Raw genomic sequence first — 20,668 nt, 5'->3', positions numbered from 1 at the left:
AAGGAAGCAGCAGCAAAGCACATTGCAGTTCAACAACCTTAAATTGCTTTAATAACAAATCAGATTGTGCATATAATTGAGGGGGGAAATCAGTTTATATAAGCAAAAATATAACCAAAATCATTCACAATGAAGCTGAAAAAATGCTTCTTAAAACCAGCGGTTAGTTCCCATAACCCATTAATACAGGACTGGCTGAAAAGACGAACAAAGAACAAAATCTCATAGCACAGTGTTTAGGTTAGGTGACGGGTGATATAAAAAACGCATGGGCCGAAGCCACTAACACACATAAAAAGTGCAATTTGAGTGATATTTGAAATCATATTAAAGGCAGGCTGAAAAAAGAGGCAGGTATTAAAACAGTAAGTAGTGGAGACACCGCGTTGGTTGCCATGCGTTACTCCCCAAAGCAGCCTCCCCCCCTGTGAGTGAGGTTTAGTGATACACATGCATTAGATTGCAGTCCTGCTGCAATATGTGGAATTCTGGGAAAAGAGCCCAAGACGCACTTTTTCAGCAAAAGCAGTTTCTTGTCACTAGACAGCAAGTCAAACCTGCAAAGGAGTCACTGCAAACGTGCAAGAGAGGTCGGAGAAATCAAGATGCGGACATATGGCACATTGCGTCTCTAATCTAAAATACCATAAAGTAAATAGGTGATATCAGACCTCATTGCCTGTAGTTCATGCTGGTGGGCTCTCTTTAGCTCTTCCTCTAGTTGCTCTTTCTCACTGGTGAGCCTTTTGCCCAGTGTAGAGATTTCTTTGGCGTAATACTGTTCCATTTCCGCTCTCTCTTTTTCAAACCTCTTCTCCATGTCCTGGGTGTGAGCAGATTTTTGGAGCTGCTCTTTCATGCCATCGATGACCTCCTGGTATTTTGCATTTAGTTCCTCAAGGTCAGCCTTCTGTTCCTCCAGCTCACTGATCTCTATCTTGAAGCTCTGTTCAGTGTCCCTTCTCTCTTTCTCAAAATTAGATTTCATCAATGCAACCTCCCTCTCATAATAATTGACCTAAAAAATAACACTGTGTCAGTGAAGTATTTTGTGTAAAGATTTTTTTATTTTTTTTTTAGAACATGACTCATCTAACAATAAAGGAACAGTCTAGGGTCCCATGCAGCTTCACAATGAACAATGCATTTTTAACCTGTAGGATAGAAAAACAAGCCAGTCCAGTTTCTGGTGCAAATGTTACTTGAACGTTACCTGAAAAGTACAGTGTGTCAAAGGGTCCTGTGCTACTTACTAATCTATGAGAATTACTGCATTACAATAGGATTTCTTGTGGACACAAGCCTTTAAACTTGTGCATAGAGGTTACCGAAGGAAGACCCTTAAATATAACCATCACCCATATTTGTTAAAGTGACTTTCTAGAAAACCAACAAACAAAACCCTAAAACACACTAATTTAGCTCTCACCACTCCCTTTACCTGCCAAAGCTTTAGAGATTGGTCAACCACACTAGGAAGCCTGTACAGTTGGCCATAACTGTTCTTCTTTCAGAACCCATTTCTTCCAGGGTCCCTTACCTTGGTTTCCAGTTGGATTTTGAGATCCTGGATTTCTTGCTGTTGTTCTTTTAGCTGGTGCTTTGTCAGTTCTGTTTCCATATTCATTAGACTAGACTCAGATTCAACAGTCACTATTCATAGGGAAAAAAGAATGCATACGTTAAACCTACTCCATGTACAAAATACAGGATACACTACACTTAACCAGAGTTTTAGAGTCGTGCATTCAGATTTGTACAAATTTAACGAAATTTGCCAATTTCGTCAATAGGTGTGAATCTCTGAAAAGGAGTCGGGACATCCAAAAAAACGAAGACAAGGCAAAGTTTTGTTGTTTTTGCCACCCAAATTCACTCTCTAACGCTCTCACATTCTCACTCATGTTCTCCGTTTTCATTCATGCTCTCTCTGAATGTCTCCCTGCATCTTCTGCCGACCGCTTCCATGTCCCTGTCTCCTTGGAAATCAGCTCTGCTTCTTCTCTTGGATCTTATTGGTCTTCTTTCTTTTTCTTTGTCCGCTGGTCCAAAAAGTCTTTCTTTATCTGCTTCTCCATGGACTACTGGACATGGCCACCCAGTGAACTTCCACAAAAAGGCTGGGCCTCTGGGAACACACCTCCCCTAATTGCCAGAACAGGGGAGAGGGCCCATCTGCTCCTGTCTGTATTATTGTACTGCCAATCTAGGAAGGGGGTGTGCATGGAGGCTCCACCCTTTTGCGGACATCAACCAGGAGGCCATGTCCAGTTGTTCACGAAGAAGTGGACAAAGAAAGAAGAATTTTTGGAGCAGCAAACAAAGAGAAAAGACAGAAGAACAAGAAGATGCAAGAGAAGAAGCGGAGCTGGGCAGCAGGGACACGGAAGTGGAGGAGATAGGGAAACAAATAATTACAGCATGAAAGAGTGAATGAGGGAGAGTGACAACGAATTTCATTTTGCAATGTAAAAAACCCTCCCACTTTTGTCCAAACTGATAGGGCAAAAACAAAAATTTGTTGTCCGAAAACGAAGGGACCAAAAACAAATTAAAAAAAAAATTGGTCAGAATCTTCTTGTCGATTTCTACAACTCTATAGAGAGTCTATTTTCATGACTCAAGACATATATTTGCTTTAGTTGACCATGTGTGGGTACTGTACTTCATAACATTTTGGTGCAGAGATTGTACTATTTCAGCAGCTGCAATGGTCTGACTTGTAATCATTGTTACAATTACACAACACTATAAAATTAGAAAAAGTAATGACGTTTGCTCACAATAATGTACGCAGCTGATAATAAATACACACAAAAAATGTGGCAAATAAATGACCCAGGACAGTGTAAAGGCTAGCTTACCATTTACCCCGGCAGCTGATAAACTTCTCCTTAGTTTGGTAGACAGGGACTTTTTTCCAGGAGAACCTGCAAGCAAATGCATGTTCAAACTACATTACAGTATGTAGAATATAAAATTACCATGGAAATTTCCAAATTGGAAGCAAATGTATAAAAAAATAACATTTTGTCTTTAGTTTTTTATTCTATGAATCCACCATGCATTAGACACACAATCATAGATAAAAAAGTAGAAAAACATTACACAATATTACACAATATTATTTTGGCGTGTCCATAAAATAGTTTGACCTCTCAAGTTTGCAAAGTTATTTGCTTAAAAAACCATTAAAAAATTACCATTGTTGAGATTGATTTTCTCTTTTGCCTTATGATGCAGGAGTTTGTTATCCTTCATTTTGGCCAAAAGACGTGAATATTTAGTTTCGCTGTACTGTGAGCGCAGCGTTTCCAGCTGAATTAGGAGTTCGTCGTTACGATCACGCAGTTCCTATGGTAACAAGACCAAAAAGAGTCTAAAGAAACGAAGATCATGTATTGACATCATCAATATTTGCAACTGCAAGATAAAGGGCAGAAATGTTTTATACGGGTGAGGGGCTTCATTCTGGAAGGTAGGTTGAGCCAGAGGTGGGGCATGCAGCAGATGAAAAGCAGCGGGATAATATTAGTCTGGCAGAAGTGTTCATAAATGGAGTAAAATAATAAAAATCATGTGGGCAGAAAACAGGCCCAGACTGGCCATCTGGCACACCAGGCAAATGCTTGGTGGGCCGGTAGCTGTCAGCGCCACACACTAACCCGATCCGCAGTGCGCAGATAGCGGCTGGATTTTCATTTGGCCCATAACCAAAAATGAGGTAAAAATTACAAAAGCTTTGGGGACCTTAGATGGAATCTGCAGAATAGACATCTGAAGCAGGTGAATTCATCTGGTGAATGTATAAGTGTATAAGAGGAGAAATGGGACAGGCAGGTTAATAAGGGGGCAGAGGCCTACCACATCAATGTCTGGTTTAGGGAAATATAGTGATGGGAGTTATTCTGTACCATCATCAATGTCTGACTCAGTGCATTCTGAAATGTGAGGGGGGGTGCCACATAAAGGATCTGCCCCAAGTGCCAAATGTTCTAGGTATTCCCCTGGCTGAGACTGCAGAGGACCTGAAACCTTAAGGGACTTAACACCTTTATCTGTGTTGGGCAATGAAAGGCAACAACTTTGACTAAAAGACTAAAGTTTAAAAACAAAAAGGAAAGGTATGAACACAACACACACATGTACCTACACACAAAGCCTTTGGAAACAACCGTTTTAGGCATCACGCAATGTCCAGCAACTGTTATAATGTGTGTTGCAAAATAGCATGCAGCAAGAACAACATGCTGTTCAGGTTCTTTAAAATGTACAGGAAAGATGAAAAAAAAACATGTTCATAACTTAAATTGAGAACATTAAATTAAGATAACTTCAGCTATCAGAATTTTCCAGACATTCTGCAGATTACGAGACTTTATGCATGAAAAGGTATGTGCAAAATGGAAGTAACTCAAGCTCACCTTTACTCTCTAAAACATTTTTAATTAGCAATCCGATCCAGAGGCGGGTACAATTTTAACAGGTTAAAAGAAGGAACAATGTGTATGAATAAACAGGTACATTAAATAATTAACTTATTTTCACTTATTTATTATTAAATATTTTCTGGTAAATACAGAGTGAGTCTGCATATGTAGACACTTTTAAAGCAACATTTATCAGGCAAAACCTGTTCATGATGATGATGATGATCAGACATCTTAGTAATACAGAGGATGGGGAGATCTCCCGCCACTATGCAGCAGCCGCAGCAACTGCAGGCAAGAGGCAGGCCCAGCTCCTCCGTTGAACCGCCTCCCTCTACACGCCCTCTAGTGGCGTCGGCGGAAATTACCTCGCCTTATAAAGGGAGGTTACGTGCACGCCACATTCAAGATGGCTGCGGGACGGATGTGAAATTTGAAAATTGGCGCCAAATTCAAATTAGGCGCCAAAACATTCCTGCCCTACTTAAACCTTCAAAAACCCTTGGACTTTGCCTTCTGATGGTCGTGCCTATATCCTACAGGGCCAATTCCTTAGTACGCGTTTCTGGATTTCCTGTTGCTGATCCGGCTTGTTTATTTGATATTCCCGATTTCTAGTACCCTGACAGTGGCTAGCCTTACGACATTCCTGCTCTCTGGCATCCTGACCTTGGCTTGTCTGACCTCGAACCCTTATCTGCGTTCCGGATATCTGTGTCTCCACCTACCATGCGCGTGACAGCCAGAGGCTAATTTCACAGAGGAGGTTCAGAAGTGGCGACTACAGTAAGGGAATCTTAACATGGGATAGGCATATGTTCTCCCAAACACAAGCCCAAAGGCCGAATCAGGTCGGATTTTTACATTAGGAATATATACGCACACTAGATTTGCCAAATGTATCTTATGTGCAGGCAATTTTCTAAGTTGAAAATATAAATCGGATTTGAAAACACCCTATAAAGAAAAATATTCAGTGCATGATAGACTCGTTACATTTACCAAAGTCTTTGATCTATCAACACTCACTCTGCACTGGACTTCATATTCCTTGATAATCTCTGCAAATCTCTCCTCCTGAATCAACAGATCTGGACCATGAGAATATGCCACTCCCTAAAATAAAATCATATAAATGGAAAGTGAATAAATTACAGTGCAACATTAACAAGATATTGACCGATTTAGTGCCAACCTAAATATTATACATAGAAATGATATAAGCAGGTTTCAATCAATATTTAAAACAAAAGGAATAATCAGATTCTTGTGGCGACTGCTGCATTATGTTGTGCGAGTCTTAAATGAAGAGTAAAAACTAAATCCTTTTAAGATCTATTTAGGCATAATTTAGTAAAGTACCCAATCACTCTACCACCATACTGATGCTGCCTTCAGGAAAGACTAGCTGGCAATGCTACTGCTCAGTGTAAGATGGGTTTTTATCTAAGATCAGATGAACGCATTGTTTCTGAGCTTACTGGGCTTAGTAAATATGGGCTTTTGTAAACTATATGTATGTCTCTGTATAAAACAAACAGAAAGACAATATAGAGATTCAATGACCTTAAAGCCTTACCTTTTCTTTTTGAATGTGGTCTACCGTGGCCTGTAGCTGTACTACCTGGCTCTCAGACTCGGATAGTTTTCCGACAACTTCATTCATTTCCTTTTGTAATCTGCTATTCTCCTGAAATTTAACATGAAAAAAAATGATTTCTCCGATATGGTCATACAGTAAGTATTAATTTATAGGAGGATTGGTTATTATATGTCAGCAGGGATTTTCCCACTCTCCTGACTCTCATTGCGGGCCATGTTGTCTATCTGTGGCTGAGATTTCCATTGGAAAAGGCATCTTGACTCCCAGTATCCAGGATCTGCACAATTATTCCTCCCTATTGTGCTATCTCTAGCCTATTCTTAAGTTTTTGATTTTTTATGATTGATCAGGCACCTTTTGGGTGGGGATGAGGCGAATGGGAGAATGTGAAGAAGGGAAATTGATCAGGTAATGCTGGTATTGCCACAGACTTCCTCTGATGGCAACCACTCATTAGTTCCCAATCTCCCAAACAATTACATTGATTGACAAATAAAGCACAAACTAGAGGTATTTTAATGAATTCATTTACTTGGGTGAGTATAAAAGAGAGAACTTCAGGATACTGATTAGCGAGTACTGATTCTGCTATATGTTGACAACAATCTAATCTTGATGAACTGAGCTTTTTAAGCTAAATATCTTCAAACAAGTACACTGATTGACAAACAAATAAAAAGCACAAACTGTAGGTATTAATTAGTTAAGATAAAAAATGTGATGGGGACAGCTTCCCGTTTGATTTGGCTTTTGTTCTGATTTGGTTGTTTGTAGGGTAATTTAATCCTTCAATTACCTGAGCTGTGCACACATGCAGGAGATAACAGAGTTTTAATGAGAAACCAATGTTTTTACCTTTATTGACAAGTTCAGGTTATCTCTCAGAAAGGCCTCCTCCGTCTGATATTTGGCCAAGTCAGCCTCCATCTTGGTCATTTCCTGGTCGGTGTTCTGGAGGACCTGATCTCTCTCTTTCTCCAGCTCGGAACGAATCGTTGTTAGTTTCTGTCTGTATTCCTGCTCCAGGTCTCTAAAACCAGCAGAAATAAGTGAAAGCCATTATACAGGACAGCCAAAAATATTATTAATTGGCAATGTCCTATTGAAAAGAAACGCCAAATGTAGTCAGCTTTCATAGCAGTTTATATCAATCTTAGAAAACAAATATAAAATTATTTACTAGAAAATGCCTATTTTTACATGTTACTAACCAACATTAATGCATTGCGGTAATAATATCTACCATAAATATAAGAATAATTTATAATTAAACATAAGATCCTAAACATAAGGTTAAAATGCATGAGCCTCATTTCTGTTTCTTCAATCAACATCTGAACGGAAAATACATAGGAGCTCAACTTCTTTATTTCACAACAATGTTGTTGCTTTTTGAATGGTATCTGAATTGACACTGCAATAAAAGCGGTGTTTATATTAGTAAATTGGGTTAGGGGAATAAACTGGGTAAGTGATAACCAGCTGCATTCCTACCAACATTTTGATGGTTGATTTTAGTGGTGTAGTTAAGGTAATTTGGATGAAAGAATGTGACTTTTGTGAGCTAGTGATTGGTAATGATTTAATCAAGTAACACATTTAGAAGAACTCCATTTTAGTTACTCATGTCCATCTACCAAAACCCTTAATTCTGTTTGTATACACACTGTGATACACTTGTAGTCAGCTAACACTCTAGCCCAGAAGAGAGAGAAGGAAAGGGATTTTTGTTGGTCCCAAAAAGGGATACTTGGGAGGTATGCGGCCGGCTTACCTGATTTTGCTTTCATTCAGCTGTTCCATGACGCTGTTGTGATCGTCCACCTCCTCTGCCAGCTGCAGGTTCCGCTTCTCTGCCTTCTCCAGGTCCTGCTTAATTTTGTCTCGCTCTTTGGTCACTTGATCAATCTGGCCACTACACACGCACAGAGGAGAATATTGTTCACACGTTAACTAATCCCGAGGATTACCAAAATGCTGTATAAATTTAAAGCTATACTCGCATAGTTGGCTGGCTATGGTTTTAAAAACATAGTGATGCAAAACAAAGAGTAACACTGAAAATATAGTTAGATTTCGACGCATAGGTTCTAAGGGTATTGAGGACTCTGGCCCTGATATGGTATAAAAATGAAATCCAAAAAGTAACAGAGTTCGAGAGATAACTCTGCATTTTTCTTGCCAAACATTGATGTCTGGTTACTAAATTCCCAATCAGCAAACCTTCAAATAACATATGTCAAGTATTTCAGAGTATTTCTTACTGTTGGTACTGTAGCTCATGCTTATAAGATGCCAGGGCTGCCAGGTGGATTGGGTTTTTTGTGGCAATTAACTCATTGTCCAAGGCAGTTGTGAGGTCCAGAAGGTTGACTTGCTCTTCCAGATTAAAATCAAGGCTCTAAAACAGGGAACATGTTGGAGGTTGAGTATGGATGGATCTGATAGCACTCAAACATAATACAGAGATATCACAGAACATGTTCTTAGAATGTACTTAAATAATTGATTCCACTTTAGCAAACTGGTTATGAAGTTGGTAGAAAACCTATGGTGAAATACAGCCGAATGTATTTTTTATTAAATGCATGATTTTGCAGACTGGAATTACTTTCCGTAGAATATCTGATAAGATTGCCATAGCCTTGAGTGACTCTGGTTTATATTCATATTTCATGCATTCGATAAAGCCAGGTATAATAAGGTAATAAAGTGTTTGATTATCAATAATTATTTAATCACTCAGCATCTCCTTCTCTTAAAATCTCGATTGCAAGATCACTCTTCACACAAAAAAGCTTTCTTTATGAAAAGTTTCCTTTTGGCTGCGTTGTCAGTATATGCAGTCTAGTAGTGCAAAACCACTAGGGGGCTAACAATTAAGCTTTAGGTATATCAATGCGCTGTTGTATCCATTAATAGTTTACATACATATATACTGATGTGGCTTATTTTTTGTTTTGAACAAAAAATTTTATCTGATCTATTACAGATTGTTGCATTCTTAACAAATTGATTAATTATGCGGTTATTTCTTATGAAACTCTAGTACATTCAGCAAGAATCCATTTTCTTTGTTTCCTAATATTTCCTACTAATCTTTAACAATAGTCACTTAGAAACAAGCTCCCACCATTAAAATATCTTTACTGTCTTCTATTCCTTCTTCCTCCCAGATGATAACAATCTGCTCAGGATTTCCAAACCCAGTTCCATCATCAATACTGGAGAAAAGATGGACGCCTCCAATATTGGACAGCAGAGATGGTGTGGCTGTCCTGCGACTACCATCTTCTGTAGGCTGTGACGAAACCAATGTACAGATTAGTTATCAGAGATCCAGTTTGTGATTTTACTTAGTGACATCCATGAACATGTTGAGATCGTATTTCAACATTTTCTTTAGAGGGTCAATATGATTACAAATATTTAACAAGATAATCTTTTATGGTTTTTTTACCCCCCACCATAGCTTTAAGCACGTTTAGTAGCCAACACATGACATCCAATATGTATAGGCATATTTTTCTAGACTTAGATAGTTTTCACAGCTTACCTGACAAAATGTCCATGGTCGTTTTTGCCTCAGGGGTGTGGAGGAGATAGGCAGGGGAGCATGGCTGCACAAGCCCAAATGGAACTCCTCAAAGCTAACTTTTCCATCCCCATCCTGGTCTAGCTTGTTGAACAAGTCTTCAATGTCCTGTTGAGAGAGTTCCCATTAGGATACATTATAGATCAAGAATCTCATCACAGAATACAAAATTATACAGTCTATATATACATATATATAAGAGTGTGCCTTGACACACTCTGAGCTTAATTATGCTTTGGCCAATTCATATAACCAAAACCTCTGATTTATATTATGTTTGTATATTTGTTGCCAACTTTATTAGGGTAAGAAGCGCAGACAGTTTTGGTTGGTTTTTTGTATACATTGTACAGCCAATACACTGTTTTTGCAGCATGCTTACACCTGTTTGGTAGGCCTTGTGTTATACATTTGTATTATTTGAGCCTGAGACTAGCATAGCGCACCGACATTTTTTCTTTTCCCTATATATACAGACCGTATACAGAATGCAACAAGAGGATGGAAATACCCCAAACGAATAAACCAAATGGTAGCCACAGTAGCAAATACTAAAAATGTAAGGGTCAAAATTGGATTAGGAAAATGTATTGTTTATGGGTTAAATTAGGATGCACTCCATATTTCCCCTTTCAATAGACCTTGTACCAAGAAAACCCACTCAGCAAAAGCCTACCCAAGTTGACAATGAAGAATCTAAATCTATACACACACACCATATAAAAACATACATATCTGAGCAGGTTACGTGAAAAATTATAATTTAGACACAAACCACTAGGTTACGTTGGTCCTACGACAGCACAGCATGCTCATCCTTTTGACCTTTATTCACTTCGGCAGGGGTCTGTAAGTGAGCTTGGAGGACAGCTCCAATCTGTGGTTGCTGATTTTGCTATGCAGAGTTCCTGGCCTCATATAATGCATTGTTAAATCTGTGAAATTTCTTGCATGTCACCTCACTAAATAAGCTATGCTTTAGTCAGGGTCAGCTCAGCTCTCCTTGCAGGAACCTTCCAGGGTAGTCCATTTACAATACATGACCAAGTAGGTGAGTTGCAACTCCGTTAACTCTGAAAACCCCTCTGGCACCTTGTTATGATTGCATCTTGTGAAACTTTCCCTACCTCCTTAGTGAGGTCTTCGAGTCCAATGTTCTTACACACGGTTGCAAGCTCCAGCTGGTTGAGGTAACCATTGTGGCCAACGCCAAGCTGCTCCCAGATTCCCCGTACCTGGTGTTCTGTCATTTCAAAGCACCTATTCGTATGTCTCCCAGAATGGACAAGGAACTCCGAGTCCCACACCCCCAGCTGACCTAAGACATAAAAAAAGGACTGAGGATCAGAAAAAATTATCGTACTTCCTCGAAACTTTTTTTTAAACAGAGAATTAGGAAGAATCGACAAAAACGCATTTTCTGAAAACAAAACTAACAAAATAATAATTACTAGGTGGCTACCCCTTCTAAGCCTTAGTCTCTCCAGATTAATTGCAGATGAAACAAATGATACAACTTAATGTTTTAATATTTCTTATTTAGGAAAAATACAAGTTTGGTAATTTAGGATTTATAAATCACAATCATTTCAATCCCTTTCCTGAACCGGTAGCATAATAATGCAACATACTATTGTTACTGATGTATAAATAAACAAAATTAAAACAGATATTTAGTATTGAAACAAGAAAGTATTTTCTTTTCTGTGAAACATGCATTTGCTATATTTATATATATATATTATATATATATACACATACATACATACATACATACTCACTCACTCTTACCTTGACCTTCAAAGTCATTCTGTGATTCTTTGGCTATCCCAGCTTCTTCATCAGATTTCAGGCTCTGTAAAATATAGCACAAACAGATTTTAAATTAAACAGAACCATGAAAATTCCAGACACGGAGGGGGGAATCCACGCTACAGTTTAAGAATGTATTATAAACTCCCAGACGGACTTACAGCCAAAGCAAACACAGAAATACTTTTTCAGTCTGCAGTTTCATCTCATCCGACTCCTAAAAGGCCCAACTGGTAATACATTCCAAAGGGTTTCATCGCCACCCAGCTTCGGTGAAATATTAACAAGGGAATTAAAACTGCATGGCTGCCTTAGTATTAACACATTCAGTGACGCACATTTCAAAGAGGAAAGAGGCACAGACACATAAACGGTTATATTCAAGCAGGCCAAGGATGATGGGTGATGCAGTCAAACAGCACACAAGACAGGAACTTCATCAGATGTAGTGCTGTATTTATGGAGGCCAATTCCTCAAAGACCCCCCAGGTCCTACCTCATGCCAATTGTCTTGTGTTCTGAGCCCAAGAACATAACGTTGTCTCCTAGCACTCTGTCCCTAAAGCAGACACGTGGTGCGGGGTAACAGCGTTTCATCTCCCTAACTGACCCATTGAAGTGTGCAAAGAAGCTAATCGCCCAATATGATCTGAATACACCTCTATTTATATTATATTTTATAATATATTACAATATCTCATTATTATGTTATGTTGTTTATATTTAAACCTGAAAACCCATCTATCTAGTTGGTATAGTTTAACCTTGTCTTTCAAATTGAAACCACCATCAAGGATGGGTGTAGTCACAACAAAACAAATTAGCAAAAAACAACAATGCAAAGCAGCACGATGGCCGTGTACCCACCGACACACAGAGTGGCCCGTGTGGGCGCGGGTAATAGCTGTATTAAGAAGTCACAGATTGTCTTCTCCCAAAACAAAATACCAAGGACGCTGACCAAGGGGGTAGAAGGTATAGCTGCAGAAGGTTACCAGTAATATCCATGGATGGATCCCTTTGTTCAGTTGTACAAATAGATTCATTGGCAGAAAAGACAAAATTCTATTCTACATTAAATTGCTCCAAAATGAGAGCAACATTTTCCTCGAAATATGTTTAACATGAATATGGTGCTGGAGCACCCTTAAGCATGGATAAGCATAACGTAAGACAGGACCATGGAACAAGCAAGGTTCAAAATGTTCTCAATCTGCATTTATTAAGAAAAGAAAGCAAAGACCTACAGTAAATGTATCCCTTATCAGGGCATTGCACTCAAAGGACTGTATGAATCACAACCCCAGGCAAAGAGGGTTTAAAATATAATTTACGGTGTGACTGAGCCGTTTGGGATGCTTGGTTGGTAACTCATTCCTACCTCCACGCTCTCCAGGGATGATGACCTCCTCAGCTGACTTTTCCTCTTGCTTTTCACATGGTTCTGCTCCTTTATATACTTATTGGTCTCGTTTTCGGCAGCCTCGCGTTCCGGTTGTGTGCGTCGACCATACCTCTTAGAACCTTTAACAAACTTTGGTTTCACTTCATCTGGAATAACTGATGAAATAAAGTAAAATCATACATATCAAATACAAAATGGACATAATTCAAAATGTAAACATTATAACCAGAAGAGCAATGATGGCGATCTCCAGGCCTGGATTTGCGGATACATCACCTTGAGCCCAGACAGCCTCGATCAGAGCTTAAGCAACATTGTCTAGAATTCCTGTCCTGTTTGCGGCAAATCATTGATTCTTAAAAACTCTACGAATTTGTAAAGAGAAATTCTGTTGCAAAATTATAAAAGTAGTCTTTTCACCATATCAGAGTGCCGCTGCTGATTGGAGTATTTCACTGGTTGCTATGGTGATAAGTCCACTTTTAAAGTTTCCCAGAAGAATTGCTCTGTGTGGATAAATTCTCTGTAGCTAAACAGTTGAAATCTCATCACATTGCACTGTTACCTTCATAAGATCAACGCTATTCCATTGGCATTGGGTAATAGTAGCAGTTACCTTTTACTTGATAAGTTATCAGAAAAGGCCTTGATATATCAGATCTATTGGTATTAATGCTGATTGTTCCTGATTAACACACTGTTTTTATGCTTTTTGGGGTACCTGAATCTATTGCTCCCATACCTTCTGCCTTCAATATGAAAATATAACGTCTAGGCTTCAATTTAAGTTATGGCCCATTATAAAGACATAATATTCCTTATTTGATCTGCTCATCAGCCTGTGCTTCGTTTAGAAATAGGAGCTCCCATACAAGTGTATCAATCTCACCTGGTTCCATGTAACTACTTTCATCTTCTGAAATGCTGATGTCAATTGTAGAAGACAGGACAGCCACAAAGCCTTCCTTAAACTCATCAAAATTGACCTACATAAATAAGAACACAGAAACAGATCAGAACACAAAAATACCCCTGTCTTTCAGTTTACGCGATACTCCTTGTAATAATCCACAAACATCAAGGTCAATGTGTTATTCACATAGGATATCAAAACACCTCCATGGAAGTTGTGTAGCATAAGTGGCGACAAGTGAGATGTAATGGAAAGGTATGCAACTAGTGATCCAAGAAGAACACAGAATATTAAAGAAACGTTCTTCTTAACGTTACAATGAAAAAGACTACATTCTACATCTTGAAAAAGCTTTTTTTTTTGCTGTATTGTGTATTGCCCTACAGACTAGAGACACATTTATGATAAGCTTCACCCCCATGTGCTGTCCAACTTTCCATCCGAGAAAGTATATATTGTAGATTCATATAGTAATTGATTTCATTAAGTAATATAATAAATCATCTCCAAGGACAACTGTTAAAATGAAAATCATTGTCTGCCAAATAGCCGTTTATTATATATATATATTTTCCTTCCTCTGTAGAAAAGGGTATCATAACTTGTATCATTGGTAGCCGATACAACTCAACTTTTCATTAATAAAACCCTTGAGTGCAGATCGTTTCTATGATAATTGACTTTATGAAGCTGGAAATGATCATTCTTTACTGTTCTAAGTTGAATTTGAGGTCTGTTTTAGTCTCCACAATCACTGAATATTCATGGTAACTATATACAGAACGTAAGCACGTCTGACAACAATCTAACCACACAATACACCATTGTGTTTGTATAAGGAAATCAAGATACACACATTGTGTAATGTTTTTCTTGCACAAACCATGTGTTTGTTTTACCGTGATAAAGAAATGTTTGCCTTCTCAGGGCAGCGGCGGACAAAAGAGAAACACTTAAATGCAATTCATTGTTGTGAGACCACATCACAAGAAAGAACGCAGACACCTACTTTATACATTAAATGGAAATAACATGATGCCATTTGTTACAAAGACTTCATAAAAACTGTGATCTATCCAACATGGATCATTAAGCGTGTTTAATATTTCCAAAAACTCAGTTGTCCGTGAGATTTTGAGTAGAATACCTTTAACCTTACCCTAAGTAGCATTCATTCAAAAGGCACAATATTATCAATTTTAATTCCGTTGGAAAATATAACTTTTATCATGGCTTTATTGTGGTCATCCTGACTACATTTGGATTGTACCTTAGAGGAATGTACAGCACTTCTTGTATGGCGGAACACAACATAATGACTTGAATTCACTTCTGGAGCCAATGTCTGGAGGGCATTAAATTTGAAGTTGATACTTCACCCATTCTTTGCAGCTGCTTGGCTTCTTCTATGGTAAAGCCATCCCTATTCATGTCTCCGCAATCAGATATAGCATTGAGTATCTTACCCTTGCAAAGACATCATTTCCCAGGAGAGTCTGGAGGAGCAGGGGTAAGTGTGCGTCTAGGTGTAGTTTGTGGCACAGTTCGGTCAGCTCTTCTTTGTCCAAGTACCCAGTTCCTGTGGTGTCACAGCTGTTAAATACCTCTTGAAGCTGGGATACACATTTGTTCTCCTCTTCCTGGTCCATCCCATAGCAAACTGCAGTGTACCTGTAACGCGCAAAAGCACAATAAACAGCGTATGTTCCTTAATTTAAACATATATGTCAGAAGCAGCTTCTTTTGAATATATCAAGTCTATATTCACAGACCTTAGCTTCGCAGAAACATAGAACGGGTCATCAGACATATAGGACCATTTGTACCAACGCCTCATGACCATATCGTAGCTTGCTGTGCTGACTCGCACTTCTCCAGGTTTCATGAACCAGCCCAAGGCAACTCAAACTTCTTTTACTTTGTCTTAGTCTTTTTTCCTCGAGTGTGCACCGACTCATACCATTTCACTGAGCAGCTCATCCAGAAATAATTGCTGACTGGGAAACGGTCTTCGTTGCTATGATTATATTATCTTTTTTCAATACAGAATACTTTACAGATCTCTGGTCAGACCTCACCTAGAGAATCGTCGACAGTTCTAGAGACCCCATCTCAAAAAAGGATATTGACATTTTGAAGGCGTTTCAGAAGCAGTCTACTAAAATAGTAAATGGTTTCCAGAATAAAAGTTAGAGTCAGAGGCCTTTTAACGGAAGTGGTAGAGTAGAGGCTTACATGAAGGAAGCCCAGACTAAGGACTGATTAAGGTCTGAGTCTTTACAATGGCAACAATTGGGCAAACTAGATGGGTGCAGAGGTTCTTATCTGCCGTCTGATTCTTGTAAACGTGTAAACAATTATTAAAGGTTGTAGGCCACCGCTTATAGTGTTTTGCAAATCCACAACTTTTTGCAGAAAATATTTTTAAAATGTTCATCAGAATTTAAAGCATTCTAACTACATGTAACATAATACTCCTCAGTATAGATGTGACCACATCGTAACTGCCTGATCAACATTTTTATGACCTTTGCCGAAGTCAATTATGTTACCCACAATTCCCATAATTACAATGAGGTCTGCGGCACATTAACTTGAATACCATTACTCAACATATTTTTTAAAACTAGTCATGTAGCGGAGGAAAAATGGACACAGGGATTTTGGTCCTAATGGGGCAGGTATTGTGTTCCAGGGAATGCCACCAATTTGGACCTGTTTACCAAGGAAGAATATGCCACTGCCCAGCGCTTCCATGATTCAGGTAGGTACCTGGGATGTTACCACCGGCCCTACTCAACTCACAGCTGACCTCGATGTAAAGGCATTCCTAAATATATTGACCCCCGTGGCTCCAGTTCTCTTTCAGCCAGAAACACTACCCTGCGGTTCCTTGCAAAGTCCACCCTCAGAAGATAGGGATGACCCATGTAACGAGGGTATACTGTACAGCAATTAAATCCCTCGTTACATGGGTCATCCCTGTCTTCTATTTGCTGTACAGTATATGTGGGAACAAACACACTCTAGTCTAGGTTACCTTGTTTCTTAACATCTTTACTTGTTATAAACTTTGTAACAAAGAAAACTATTTTCAATAATTACTTAGAATATTACAAATAGTGAAATGTCCGCTTTAAATGATACTGTAACACAATAACTATCATTTAATGTAGACATTCTACTTTGTGAACCATGAGGCTAATCTGGGTAAAACTATCCAAATCCAGGTTTTTTTAAATCACCTTCTGTCAACAGGTTTTTTTTTTTGTTTAGTTTTTAATCTGAAGTCTCGAAGATGCCTTAAAATTTTTTGTTCTGGCTGTCTATGAATTATATTTCATATGAAAACATGAAGTAACGGGATTCGTTTCATGTTAATGCTGCTTGCTTTAACTTTTATGCCTTGAATGCTTGCGTCAGCATTTTTTTTTGGACACTGCCTATTCTAGATTCAACCACAGACTTAAAGTAATGGTAAGCTTGTCCAGGGATCGCAGAGCGGGGGCTGGGAGGTTGGCTTAAAGTATATTAGCACATGCCAATCAATACACACAACCACACGTAAAGTAACAAAATTAACAAAAACCTCTGGCCATGTCATCACTACTATATTTAACTTATGTACGGCCAACCACTTATGTGGCCCTTTTTACAGTACATACATTCATGCTAATCATCAACAATGATCCTTTAAATATGTAACCAGAAAATATGCTCCTTTTTCCAATTCTTTTATCCCTCATTGTAAATCCTCTTTTATGGAGGATTTTAAGGTTCCGAGCAGCTGCTCGTTTTATTAATGACACTCTTCGGTCAACTTCTTAAAGCTGATTGTAGGATTCTTCCTGTGATACAGATCTGTTCCCAAAGAATAATACCTGTGTCATTACCACCTATATTTTTGTATCGCCGTACTTATATATCTATAATGATCATCAAAGTTCTATTAATGAGAACCAGTCGCCGATCAGTAAGACCAAAACACAATGGACAACCAACAACAATGTTAAAAAGCAAGTAAAGGTTGGCACAAACGCCTATACTTTGCTTTGCTATTTTTAACATGTTATAAGATGGATTTCCTTCATATATACTTGTAGTAAAAGATTTCCACCAACCTGTTATAGAACTTGTTTTCCTTTTGGGTATTAAAAGATGAGATATCGGAAAAGAGAATGTCACTTACAAGCTGGGCTACATCATTATCTCAGCTAAAGAGATTAAAAACAATGCACAAAGCATGATGTGACGACTCGTGTCTGTTCCTCTCCCCCCCTCTCATTTTGATTTCTGTATCCTTCCCCTCCTACCTCATTTCACAAAAAATGAAACTCTCAATAAACATTGATTTACCCTAAAAACAATGCACAAAACTGCTTTATGGTATGTTAACGGTAACACAACATAATCCTCAAAGAGACGGTAGTCCCATGCACCCCTACCAGTGAACAATTCATATCAGTACTTTAATATGCATTATTTAAACCACTTTCGGCAGACAGTTAGGGGCCGCATGTGCACTGGAGGTCTCTGTGAACGGGTGTGAGCCGACGCTGGCTGCCCATGAGAAGAGCTCACATGCGCTAGATGTGGATGGGCAAATCCGAAAGAGGCGAAGGCATCATGGAGATTCTGCAGAATTCCCCATGCATATGACGGCTTTGTGCCCATTTTTAACAAGATGCACTTTATTGAATTGTGTTAACTCATCGCAATGAAACAGTTAAATAGATAAGCCAGTACACTCTAGGTACAGAACGGAACTGTTCACTCCATAGAATGATATAAAGGATTATTCAGAGACTCGAGATGTCGTCGTACAGCATTGTGGATGCCTAATGGTATTTCACCGTACACCATGCATTTAGGAGGCTGTTACTTTGCTAACATCAAGGTTTAAGAATTGTGTTCACCTGTAGAAAATCTCTACAGAAACATGTATCTGCACAATGTAAACGGGAGCATGGGACAAAAAGATAGAAAGGGATGTGTTTGCTGTCTTATTTAGCGCCAATATTGCTCTATTAACATCTATACAATCTCGATTATGCAACCACATGGAAAAAGGTAATCATTTACCGTTAGCACAACGTCCGCTACTACGCTGTTTATTAAATGAAAACACCCTGGCTGCAGCCCAGATGAGATACAGGCTTTAACTTGCCCAAAAACGTGGATAGAAATAACAAGGCTCTTATATGTCAAGATGGTTATCCAATGTTATTTGTAAAAGAATATTAAGGGTACATGAACACCTTCATATAAAAGCGTTCACGGAAGAATATCGAGAAAATATGCATTTCAAATATAAAATCCCCGGTCGTACGTTTACCAGCGTCAAATTTGAGATAGAGAGAATGGACTGGTCTATTTCTCCGATTCATTGGTATTAGGTGTATATATCTTGATCCTGGTTACGAGAATTTTGTATACATCTCCTCTTACAAGTCACACCTTTAACGTTCTTGTTCTAGGTCAGGAATGTAATACATTGTCATAGGCAACGTAGGCAGATATTTTGTTTCATCTGTGATCTATTTACCAATGTCAGTGGCCATGGAGAAATCATCTACGAGATTGTGCAAGGTGCCCAAGGAAAATATGTGGTAGATCGCTGGTATTTAAAGCACCCTTTATACAACGTTATTCATTTACAACAGGTTTAATATTCCATGTCATCCAAGAATTGGACAAAGACAATATTTGTCCTCCAGTAAGTAGGATTCATATTTCTTTAAAAGAACCCACACATATTAAATGTGCTTAAAATGGTCTTTTCGTTTATATTTATAAAGCACCAACAAGGGACGCAGCGCTTCTTATAGAACATACATTCAAAGGGTCTGACAACACTAGACTTGATGGACTAAGACAAACCGATACATTAGTTAAGGAGAGCCTAGCTTGCAACCTAGACTGGAATTATACTTTTTTCCTCCCTACTTGTGTAATTATGTTACAAACACTCAAAAACGTGTAGCACAACAGTATTATTGAATGAGTAACAGAAAACATATACATACTGTAGATAGACAGAGCTATATATAAACAAAAAACTTCTGCTAAAATATTTTCAGTTTGCTATTCTCAAGAAGCATCTGCTGGTGTGAACCATGCCTCACAAAAAAAGAAACCTCAGAAGACCTACAACCAAGAATTTTATTTATTTTGCATACACTGCAAAAGCTGGAAGTGGTTACAAACAATATTAAATAGTTTACATATTTATTAGTGCACAGTTAGACAAATAGTTTATAAACAGATGCAATTTAGTACTGTGGTTACTCTCCCCAGAAGAAGCGGGAACCCAGCCAAGATGACTCTAACGCAGAATGCTCAATGAGGTAAAAAAAGAACCCTAGAGTAACAGCTAAAGGCTTGAGGGAATACTTGGAACTGGTTAACATCTCTGTTCATGAGTCTACCACATGCAAAACATTTAACAGGCATGGAGTCCATGGCAGGACAACCCGGAGGAAAACACTGCTCTCCAATTTAACATTACTGTTCGCCTGTAGTTTGCCAAAGAAAGACACTTCACAACACTACTATGAAAATGTTTCTTGGCTGATGAAACTAAGGATGAATTGGGCCAAACATGCAGCACTACGTATGGTGTGAAAAGAGTACCGCATACGAACATGGAAACATATCTCCCGATATCTCCCGATCGCGAAGTATAGTGGAGGGAGAATCGTGACTTGGGGCTGCTTTGCTGTCCAGGCCCTTTGACAGCAAAGCAGCCCCAAATCATGATGCTCCCTCCACCATGAATCCCCTGGTTTATCAAGGTATAATACGGGATAATGTCAGGGTGGCTGCCAGTCAGCTAAAGCACAGTAGAAGTGGAGTAATTCAGCAGGACAATGACCCTAAACATCAGAGTAAACCTACAGAATGGTTTAAA

At 38.7% G+C, this 20,668-nt stretch overlaps 1 protein-coding gene across 1 annotated transcript in view; it reads right to left on the bottom strand.

Annotated features, from left to right (window-relative positions):
• LOC149303299 (ninein-like protein) overlaps positions 1-15,407 on the bottom strand; it is a 28,847-nt gene extending 13,440 nt beyond the window's left edge. The window contains exons 1-16 of the mRNA XM_089481426.1: positions 15,225-15,407; positions 13,735-13,831; positions 12,822-13,000; positions 11,420-11,483; positions 10,756-10,946; positions 9,590-9,736; positions 9,167-9,334; positions 8,298-8,434; positions 7,808-7,948; positions 6,889-7,063; positions 6,010-6,120; positions 5,460-5,546; positions 3,204-3,354; positions 2,847-2,930; positions 1,541-1,641; positions 672-1,018 (exon numbers count right to left, since the gene is read on the bottom strand). Of these exons, the coding sequence (XP_089337552.1) occupies positions 672-1,018; positions 1,541-1,641; positions 2,847-2,930; positions 3,204-3,354; positions 5,460-5,546; positions 6,010-6,120; positions 6,889-7,063; positions 7,808-7,948; positions 8,298-8,434; positions 9,167-9,334; positions 9,590-9,736; positions 10,756-10,946; positions 11,420-11,483; positions 12,822-13,000; positions 13,735-13,831; positions 15,225-15,407 (2,363 nt within the window). The remainder of the gene's footprint in view (positions 1-671; positions 1,019-1,540; positions 1,642-2,846; positions 2,931-3,203; positions 3,355-5,459; positions 5,547-6,009; positions 6,121-6,888; positions 7,064-7,807; positions 7,949-8,297; positions 8,435-9,166; positions 9,335-9,589; positions 9,737-10,755; positions 10,947-11,419; positions 11,484-12,821; positions 13,001-13,734; positions 13,832-15,224) is intronic.
• Positions 15,408-20,668: the final 5,261 nt, after the last annotated feature.

The sequence above is a fragment of the Sceloporus occidentalis genome, unplaced genomic scaffold (genome assembly GCF_023333645.1).
Source record: "Sceloporus occidentalis isolate IW3139 unplaced genomic scaffold, rSceOcc1.0.p SCAF_15, whole genome shotgun sequence".
Taxonomy (NCBI): Eukaryota; Metazoa; Chordata; class Lepidosauria; order Squamata; family Phrynosomatidae; genus Sceloporus; species Sceloporus occidentalis.
Note: the sequence above shows the minus strand (reverse complement) of the source record. Positions and strands in the feature narration are given on the sequence as shown.